General features: G+C 44.9%; 1 protein-coding gene across 5 annotated transcripts in view; it reads right to left on the bottom strand.

Moving 5' to 3' along the window:
• FRMPD1 (FERM and PDZ domain containing 1) overlaps window positions 1-10664 on the bottom strand; it is a 60257-nt gene that overhangs the window by 7636 nt on the left and 41957 nt on the right. For all 5 annotated transcript variants that reach the window (XM_013202059.3, XM_013202058.3, XM_066987897.1 and 2 more), the window contains 9 exons: window positions 10135-10230; window positions 7565-7690; window positions 6314-6433; window positions 5861-5997; window positions 4665-4791; window positions 4167-4262; window positions 2732-2914; window positions 2151-2298; window positions 653-1465 (listed from right to left, as the gene is read on the bottom strand). In XM_013202059.3, coding sequence (XP_013057513.3) covers window positions 653-1465; window positions 2151-2298; window positions 2732-2914; window positions 4167-4262; window positions 4665-4791; window positions 5861-5997; window positions 6314-6433; window positions 7565-7690; window positions 10135-10230 — 1846 coding nt within the window. The remainder of the gene's footprint in view (window positions 1-652; window positions 1466-2150; window positions 2299-2731; window positions 2915-4166; window positions 4263-4664; window positions 4792-5860; window positions 5998-6313; window positions 6434-7564; window positions 7691-10134; window positions 10231-10664) is intronic.

Raw genomic sequence — 10664 nt, 5'->3', positions numbered from 1 at the left:
TTACATAGCATGCCTCTAACCCCTAAATTTGTTTTGATCTCAGGGGTGCATGGAACAATAAGCTGTTTTACAGCTTCCAGCTTTCCCAAAACTTGAAGGAGAATAGCAGAGTGAAGGTAGTGCCTGACAGGAATATCTGTCATCAAGGTGTCTGCTAGTGCCAGGGCATACATCTTTCCTGCATTCTGTTTCTGGAACTCGTTACCTCTTCCATCACCAAAGACTCAGCCTATACAGAAGGATGCACAGAACTTACTCCTGCAGCACGATGGCTTCAAGATCAGACAGAGCCATACTTTGGTATTCTGGAATTCCTCCAGAAACCTGGGGACTTCCCAGAACGCCAAACTCATTTGAAAACTGACTCTTTTTCAGACTGAGTGCTTAGATGTGAAGACAAATCTCCCTGCCAGGCTGCTGTTCTGACCTCTATATGCACACTCACTGACAGCTTTGTAAAGTATTCTCGATGAAGAGTGGCTTGCAGAGAACAGGTGTTCAAAGGTCTTTCAACAATCTTGGGAAAACTATGAACAGCTGAAGGATGCTCTTTCTCAGAAGACTGACATGGCAAACAGGCATCACCCCAGCTCAGGAGAAGGAAGGAAGGTGAGAACAGGAGGTGACCTGCAGTGGGTGGGTACGGGTTTACCTGCCAGGGTGTCTGGGGGGCTGAGGCTGTCTGCAGCGTCGTAGAACTCTTCCTCTGAGCTGGTGTCACCAAAGCCCGGGGGTGGCTCCAAAATGAGATCGCTTGCTTCTGCTGCCTGCTCCGCTCCACAGTGTGCCTCTTCCTGGGCAGACACATCTTTCCAAGGACTTCTTCCAGGGCTGTGACTGATGTTGCTCTTCTCTACACTACCTGCAGGGGATACGCTGCAACACAGGCTGTAATAGCCCATGGCATTTCTCTCAGATAGCTTGGTCCCTAGCATAGACACACCGATGTCCACTCCTCTCTCCTCCCACGGGCTGTGCTCACATCCGTGCTCCTCTGCTTCTGGTACCTGCAAGAAACAGAAGAAGTCCCTGTCTTCTGCCCTTCTGGAGCCTTCTGCAGCACAAATGGGGAAGAAACTCTCATCTGAGTTGTTCATTTCGTGCACAGTTGGTGTGTAGAAGTGGAAGAACTCTGGCCTGGAGGAAGAGCAAGCTTCCAACTCATCTTCCTCCAGTGCATCCATTGAGTCACTTGAGCCACTCGTCTTAAACCCCCGGCTCTCTGTGTTGGCTGAATCTGAAGCCTCAGATGTACTGTCTGTTGTGTTGCCACCCGCATCGTGTTGGTCACTTCCTCCAGCCTGGGGCTTTGTGCTGTCCTCCTCTCGGCTGTGAAGCTCTCCCAGCTCCTTCTCGCACACAGGAGGGGTGCTGCTGTATGCTGCAGGCATGCCCAAGCAATGCTCCGAGGAGGAATCCAGTTCCCAGGAGTCTTCAGAATCGCTGCAGGTTCGAGATTCATATCCTGTGATTTAAACACATCTGTCAGCCTGTCCTTTGCGGTGGCAAAGAGGAACCGCCAGAAAAGGGTTTACAAACTTGGTCACACAGTAGGGATTCAAAGCCCAGAGAACTCTGCCTTCAGTTCCTCATCAGTAAACAACGTAAAGATGCAATCTGACCTGCAGGGTCATAACCCGTAAGTGGAGGCTTGGTCCTTCCTGCCTGCTTTGTCTGGTTTTACTGCAGAACAGTAACCAAAGGGAGCTGCAGAAAAGCAGCCAGGCAACACGTTGCCTAAAGCCTCTGCCTGCAAACCCTATTAAACTGGAGTTGTCCTTACAAGCGACAGGACAGCATGGCAAACAGATTCTCCTTCTCCTGGCCAGCAGATGCTGGCCAGAGGGTAAATTGTTCTGGAGGCTGGTAAAAGAGCACAAGTGCTCAGTAACAGGTTTGCTATTTCAATGACAGAAACAGCCTCCACTTCTTGGAGAAAGATGATAATCACTCCTTCTCTCCCCCTGCCCAACAGGTCTGGGGTTCAAGGAAAAATGGCAGTGACACCAAGGCTGATAGTCTCAAAATTTTGTAGTTGTCACTGTTCATTCCCAGGCTACTGTTCTACCATGACACTGTTCTCAAGAGGGAATAACACCAATACTGCTGGATGATCCACCCACTTTCTCCCCATTCTTTGGCAAATTAACCTTCTTCAGCTGAGACACGGTGCGGTTGCTGTCTTTTCTCTCCCCAAGTAAATATGGAGGCATTCGCATCCACGAACAGTCTGTAGTAGCCAATGATGAGGCAAACAAGATCTTTTGCACTGTTTGATTCCAGCAGCAGGGTCAGCATCTTTTTTTTTTTTTTTTTCAGTAGGGGAACAGAAAACAGCAACAATGTTAGAACAGGCAAACATCACCTGTACCACAATCTGCAGGAACATGCGGCACACTGAAAAGACATTTCCTCTCCCCCATATGGCCATAATTGTACAGCACTCTGTTTCTGTATGAAACACAGAGAAAGAAGAGAAATAGTTTTTGTTGTGTTTTCTTTGATAGGTCTCACTGATAAAGCACAGCAAGAATAACAACTTTTCTTCGCTCATTTGGTATTCTTCCTATAAGCTCTCCCTTCTTAGTCTATTCTAAGCCTTTTGTAATAATGATACCATCAGCTTAATGTCAGATTTAATTAAAAAAAAAAAAGACAGTGTGCATGACTCCCCCCTTTTTCTCTGTCCCTGACACAGCCACATGCTGGCTACCACCAGAGCACCACTTACCTTCAGATCCTGTAGGTAGATTTTTACCATGCTCACTTTCTCAGACTCCTCTGTAAGCTCCACCCTGCTGATGTTTGCAAACTCTGCCAGACTTGTTATGATGTTTAGCTTGCTATTGATAATCTGGCTCACCCCATACTTGGCACCCACCAGCAATGCAACGTATGATTCTCTGTCCTGTAGCTGTAGGGAGAGAGGTTGAATCTTTAGCTGAAATCTAAGCAGGAACCCATTTGCCTGTGCTGGGCAGGGACTCCTCAGCCACCCATTCTTTTGTGGTATCTTTTAACACTGGACTCCCTTTACAACTGGACTCTAGCCAGCTGCAAAGGGAGCCCCTTGTTACTTACAGGCCGTCAGGTCACCTGCTCCTGGCCGTTCTCTTCTCTGACTTGGGGACCGCCAGTTTCCCTGTGTCCCCAAGGCAGGTGGCCCCAGAGGTGCACCAGCCATCTAGCAGATCCAAAGAGGTGGTCAGCAGCAGCTTGCTATCAGAAGTGTCACCTGGCTGGCTGTGCCAGATAGACCTAGTAAGACCTACTGGAGCTGGCCAGAAACTTCAAGAAGGCATTTTTGGTTTTGGAAGCAATATCAAGACTTTCTGTTAGGATCAGACACTTGAAAAAAAAAATGTGTTAACTTAATGCCCACATAGTTTGGCAGAAATATTTCAATTTGCACATAAGTGTAAACCTAGACATTACTGCAAACCATTCAGAAAGGTCCTCCTCTGGTACAGGCCCACCTACACTGCTCAGCACTCTATGAACTGCTTGTGGTCCATCATTCATTACAGATCCACACGGGGAGAGGCAACTAGCCAAGAAACCTCTTGCCTGAACAGCGTTCTTTTTTACAGAAAGGTTTAAGATTGGCCAAAACATTTTCGTAACAGTTGTTCTTGAAACATGCTCAGATCTTAATCTTTGAATGCCTTTTGACATTCAAAACATGGACAGAGTTCATCCGAAGGGCCAGTCACAAACTTCAATTAGGAAACTATGCATAATTATCGGGTAACTGTTATTGACTTCAGTGGAGCTATGCTGAGTTACCCTTGCAGACACCCTGACCAATAATTACCATGATGTCCCAGGGCAGGTAAGAGTGGTATTATACTGGAGCTCATTGAAACAGCATCAGCAGAGCCAATGTTACATTTTCTACGAGCATCAACAAAGCAAAGACATGGAAGAAGGCTCAGCTGCTAGTCTTACATCAACAATGTAGAACAATATTTAAATATTCTTGCTTTGGATAGGGTTTGCTTTGGTTTAGACCTGATCTTGTTCACCGGTGGAAAAAAAAAGGGTAAAACTACTCCTTGTGTCCTGGATTCCCAGTTATTGTCCAAGTACACCGCATGGAAGATGCACAGAGGAGGCATTGAGACAGCATATCAAACCCCAATTACATTGATAAACAGCACTCGTACCATCAGGGTGGCATTAAAGATCTTCCCGTTGTACATCTTCAGGTCACTCAGGATTTGTAGGTAGTTCAGACGCACTTGGACTGCTGCGAGCATATGCTTCATTTTGCAAGAGAAGAAACATTGTTTAGAAACGTGACAGAGAATAAGATTTGTCAGGTAGCCTACTGGCTAGAAGACATTCTTTTCATGCAGGACACAGTATCTGACCAACACATATAGCTTGCTTTCCATATGCAATAAATCTGAATAGAACCGTACTATATTACCACAATTACCATCTGACAACTGCACAAGCAAACTGCATCACAACACACTTTTTGGGAAAATTAGGGTGCATATGCTGCAGAGATGACAAAATGAAAATATGAGGAAAAAAAAACCAAACAACAAGCAGTCACACAGAGAAGAGACCCGCACAGGAAAGACATGCCCTCTTCGGCCTTGAGAAATGCTGCCAGCATTCCAGGAAGCACCTCAAACGCAGGCCACGCGTACTACCTTCTGCCGAGGGTCCAGCAGGATCTGGTTCCGCTTCATATGGTAGCTGATGGCTTTCTTGATATCCTTCCCTCTCATGTTTCGAAGCAAAGTTGGCGAGATGAAGTTTTCAATTCCCCAGTCTCTCCTGCCAGAAAGACAGGAAGGGGAACGAAAAAGGTCCCAACTGCGCTGTCCCACAGCAACAAGGGAACATGCTGAACGGCAGCCAGCTGATGGGGTCGGAGGCACACGTGGTCTCATGCAAAACACCTGCTATGCAGGAGACAATCTAAAAGCTCAGTAAGCATATTGGTCTTGTCTGTCCTTGCCACGCGCAGGATGAAAACTCTGTCTTTACAATCACTTTACTTCGGTTACATGATTACTACATTCCAATATCTCTGGTTCCCTAGACCCAAAAACATGGCACATCTGTTTTGCTGAAAAGTTTACTCAACTGAAGTATTAAATATCCACGACCTAAGAACGGTGTACTGGTCTGTACTTGCTTCTCACTCTCCACTAACAGCATGCGGTTGAGTATGTCTGGCTGTACACAGGGAATCAGTGGCACTGTATAGCGTGGTTTTGGCTCTGTGGTGCAGTTACAGCACCAATGCCAGTTACTTAATGATTGACCCATGACAATTGCTTAAAGCACGGCTGGTCTTCAGGAAAAGTGTGATCTAACATCACTGGCAGGCAGCACATCACACCTGCTGCTTGTGAAAACTTTTTCTGTGTTGTTTTCCAGATCTTATTATTTCACATAAGGACTGAAATTAGGTATTTCTGGGAAAGTTCTGGTGGGTGAATGGATGTAAAGTACTGACTGGGAAAATTTGGTGATTTTTCTCTCTCCAAATTACAGCTTGCATATTTCAGTATACTGGCAGAAGCAGCCTTAGTAAGCACAATTAAGCAGGAGATCTGCAATTTGATGTCCCTCCTGAACCAGAATCAGTATCTCTGTCTGCTTAGGGACATGCTCAGATGTTAAAATACCCATACTATTTAGGCAACTCAGCAGGTTAAAGACAGGGAGGCTCAGGCAGCTACCTTGCATTAAAACAACAGGCAAAACGAACAGACTATAGTCTCTTTGGGTCAGAGACAGTCTCCTAACCGGAACTAAATACTGGGCAAACACAGAGCTGATGACACTATTTCTTCCAGGCTTACTCACAACATAACACAGAAATTTTGGAACTTACTCAATGTATTTCAAGGATACTTTCTGTGGGTGAGCACAAGCATAGATTCTCTCTTGTATGTGTAGAGCAGCCAGACGTAATGCCACACTGCATTTCATTTCCACAGCAAACCTTTCCTGAAGCACATCGCTGCAGCTCTGGAACAAACAGAGCTCAGTTAGCATGATGTCACTATCACGAAGCTCAGAAAGAAGTCACGATAAGACCTCTTACATGACTACTACAGGCCAAATAGAGGGAGTCACCCAGCTCATTTCATTATCATTCTGTTAAAAAGCCAAGCTCACAAACTGATTTAAGAATTTAATGCAAGTTCAGTACAAATGCTTTATTCTTATATGCTCTGCATTTCATATTCATGTAACTGAACTGGCTTAAAGCATGCTTCAGCGTAAAGCAGAAATGAGAACTGGATGGGAAAAGATCCAGAATTATGAAATGCCTCAATTTCACCTGCAGGTAGAGATATTCGAAGGCAACTGGGTCTTCCTGCAGGAGGTCTAAGGGATCCTTTGGGACAAAGCAAATTCTGAAGAGGCACCGGTAGTCATGGGATTCTCTTTTTTGGACCACCTGCAATGGACAAACAGCATCATACCAGAACAACTGGTGCAGTCCCTCCATACATGCATACTGAGCACCTGGCTCATACGGACGCACAGAAATCATTCAAAGCACTGGCAAGTGGGATGGCTGCAGATTAGCCACTGTTCTTAGCAAACACAGGGAGATGATTCTGTATTTCTATCTTAGATTGTTTTTCTGCTTTTTGCTTCTTCCTGTGGTAGAGCCCAAGCAGCATTTGATAGAACTTTATTAGTATCTACTGATCTCATATTTGTAGCATAAGCATGACAGAGGTTTCAAGGCCATATGAAAATTGCAAAGGGGCAGGTTTCTCTGCTTTAAAGTTTGGTCTCAAGATACAGCAGCCCAAAGCAGACACTTGGATCATCACCATAATTTCACTACAATGTAAGATCCCTGGGTTATATATTAGCATATTTAATTCTGGGCAAATCCAGTACAAGTTAATCAACAAAATCTACACAGAAATTCTCAGACACATGCTCAAGGGATGGATGGTATTAACTAACAAACCTCTCTGCATTACAGTGGATCACCAACCAGCAAAGTGTCGTGTTCATACTGCTGACTCACAAGTAGACTCATTATCCCAAATTAGATTAGCTCAGAATTACTAACAGAACAACAGAATTACTAACAGAGCTAACCTCGTGTTTGTTTTTTTATTAGGAATTTGATCAAAGTTGGTGCTTGGCTGGGTTAACTCTTTGACTATCAAGGAAACTGCAAATGGCTCAATACACAGCTATTTCAAGACAATTTCAACCGATCCTCTGTGTTGATGGGCCTGTCTGATAGGTGGCACAAAGCATACTCGTCCCCTGATTGCTCTACATAATCCAAGCCACATCAGCCTGTGGGTATTGCTCTGCAAGTTCTCTAAAGGGAGTGAGGCGCTTCTGAAAGCTCTGTTTCTCAGGGGGCTCTGGCTAATGCAGTAGTAACACATGCAAAAAGCAGAGAGAGAAGAGGGAAGCATCTCTGAAGATGGGGCCAAGGCCATTCTCTTTTGTGACACCTGCGGAGCTGGGCCTTCTCCACACCTCGCTGGCTACAACTCACTGGTGTCGGTGCCCCCCAGCACAGCTGTGGGGCCACGCAAGGGGTTCTCCACACCTGCTCAATGAGCTCCTCCTCATGCAGCAAGTGGACCTTCGCTGCATTGTACTGCTCCTCCAGGGTGAGGGCGAAGTGTGCAATGCTCCGGATAGAGAGCTTCTCCTTCAAGGTGAGAACAATATCCTGGGAAGGGAAAGCACATGGATGGTCAAATATTTAAATACAGTTGTTGATTAATACTAGCACACTGAGTGTAGATGATTCCAGTCAGCCTCTGGAAGCTGTGTGGGACAGCAATGAAAGGGCAGCCAAGGGCACCCGAAGGCACCCAAGAGTCTCTGCAGCCAAGAACAACCTTGCTGCAGCAACATAGCAGCAGATTTTTTAGTGGTGTTTCACAGGAAACCAGTGCCTTCCTTTCTTCACTGACAATTTCTGAACACGATGATCTGGACAGACCACTGAGGTCTCCAGGTTAGAGAAAGCCTGTAAGTTCGTCAGAAGTGGAGGTACAGATGATGACAGACTCTCTGTGATGCCAAGCACAAGCTTGGTGGTTAGTCCCTGTGCTATCACAGCAGGAACAGCCAAGCAAGGAAAGTGTACATCAGCCAGGCAGGACAGTGTTCAGAGCCACCCATGTACACTGATGCTGCCCAGTGGGCAATGAAGGGAGCCAAAGGAACTGCAGGGGAAGCATGGGAAGAGCAGATGAAGGGAGGAAAACATTATTTTTAGTAGGGCAGGAGGTCAAGGGAGGGAAACTGCAGCTTGCTGTGTTAAGAGTGCAGTAAGATGCAAATCTTCAAGGTGTAGTAGGCATCAAATTAATTTCCTAGAGTTCCATGGCCTGGGCTGCTTCATGTCCAAAGTTTTTGAATTGTGGTTTTTAAGTTTGGTAGCTTTGAACACTTCGTCACCTTCAATTCTAATGTTTGCTGTTAACCATTCTAGCTTTCTAGAACTCTACAACACTTTTTGAAGAAAGTGAAAAGAACTGGTGAAAAACATTTTTCTCCACCAAACCCCAAGAATTCGGGACCATAATCATTAGTGAAAATCTTACCAAAGTCGATGTAATGTTTCAGTTATATGAAGAGTTCTGTTGGAATATTAAATATCATGGAAATAAATGGGTGTGTTTTTGGCAAACAGAAAACATTACATAAGGCTTGACTAAGTACAAACTGAAACAGAACTCCTTCAATGCGTTCAGTTCTCATGGGGCGAGCATAAAGATTAGACTCGTATCAGTTTTATGCAAGGATCTCTAAAACAATACAGGAACTTTAGAAAACAATTATTTCAGAAAGTATTTTACACATTTGAGTGTTACTGTGAGGATGCTGGTGAGGGTTTCACTCAACTCCGGTATGGAAAAGGTTGTTCCAGGTTAGAGGTGAGGAACTCAAGTCAAACATGAGGAGCTAATCCATCTTTTAGAAGTAAATCCCTTGCAGATGGACATTCAAATCTTTTTTCAACTCACTCCCCACTTCCTCACTGCCTCCTTGTTTTATTTCACTATTTTCTTTTTATCTGCCCAGCAAATGATTCTCTCAAGGTTTGCAGGGACTTCACTGCATGAGAGACCATAACAGCTTTGTGAAGTTGGGATGAAGTAGACAATAAAGTTCTTTTTCAAGAAAGTCTTAATTGCATTATAAATAAATTCTCCTTGCTTTGCCCTGAATATTCTTCCAGCCCAATTGTGTCTAGTATGGTCATCACTTATCTTTCCACAGTGACTGCACTGCTGCAGGAAAATATTTAACACTTAAAAGAAATTACGGCCTGCCATCAGTGTGAACAAGCAAAGTTCATTAACTCCAACAGAAACAGTGAGCAACACTGCAGATCAGTGCAGATCAGGCCAGAAAAACTCAGTTTGTAGGCCTTAGTCTAAATATGACAATTATGGAAAGTGTTGGATTAATGGCTTTAGAACCTGGTGCCTTGTATTTTGGAGAGAATGATGGTTAACTCATGTGTGATGCTTCCAAGCACAACTAATCCTAGGGAGGTGGTGCTGCTTTTCATCTCAAGGGGTTCATTGGTTTTCATGTCCCTGCAGGGAAGATGTTTTCACCAATGCAGAAATGAGGCTGCAACATGGACCTGGGCTTCAAATAACAAGGCACAAGTGCACTTGCTGAGCTCACGCAATACCCACACCTGGACTCCACTCTCCACATCCCAGGCCAGGAAACTTTTTCTCCTTCTCAGGTATGCACATCGTCAGTGCTATATTAAACAACCTTCTCCTCTGCATTTGGTCATGTGGTTTCCTAGGAAAGCAAAGTTCGTGTGGACAGCCGGTGATCTGTCAATCCTCCAAGCAAGCTGTCTTCTTGCACAACTTCAACCACACTTCACAAAGTTGTAGTGGTCTCCTAGCCAAGCTTCTGTAAGTTCTGTGAAAACCAGTTGCTGAGAAGAAAACAAAGAACCAAAGTAAAGCTTCCCCTTCAGGAAGGACAAGGAAAATCCAGCTTGCTCAGCAGCAGTTGGCAATCCAATTGGCACCAGCTGGCCAATGCAAGCAAGAGGTTCCAAGTTCCACTACATGCACTGTTGCAACTGGACTGAAGAGAGGTGGTGGGAATGAAGACAGACAACCAAGTTACCTTTACAGTAGTGCTTGTCTCAAACCTGAAAGCTTTTGTCTGCCCATTTTCCAAGTATACTTTGAGAACGTTTGGCATACAAAGAAGAGAATTCCCCTGCAGAACAAAAGAAACAACACTAATTAATCATTGGACATTATGCCTCTGGGCACCAGGCTGCTCTGCCTGACACAGTACATCCTGGTATAAATCATAGAATGGTTTGGGTTGAAAGAGACCTTTAAAGACCACCTAGATCCAATCCCCCTGCCACGGGGTGGGGCACCTTCTGCTAAATCAGGTTGCTCAAAGCCCCATCCAACCCGGCCTCGAACATCTCCAGGGATAGGGCTTCCACAGCTTCTCTGGGTAACCTGTTTCAGTGCCTCACTGCCCTCACAGCAGAAAATTTTTTCCTTATGTCTAATCTAAATCAAGCTTCTTTTAGTTTAAAACTGTTACCCCCTTGTGTTATTACTACAGGCCTTGGTAAAAAGCCTCTCTTTATCTTTCTTATAAATCCCCATTGAAAGTATTGAAAGGCTGCAATA

The sequence above is a fragment of the Anser cygnoides genome, chromosome Z (genome assembly GCF_040182565.1).
Source record: "Anser cygnoides isolate HZ-2024a breed goose chromosome Z, Taihu_goose_T2T_genome, whole genome shotgun sequence".
Taxonomy (NCBI): Eukaryota; Metazoa; Chordata; class Aves; order Anseriformes; family Anatidae; genus Anser; species Anser cygnoides.
This window is presented reverse-complemented; position numbering and strand designations above follow the sequence as displayed.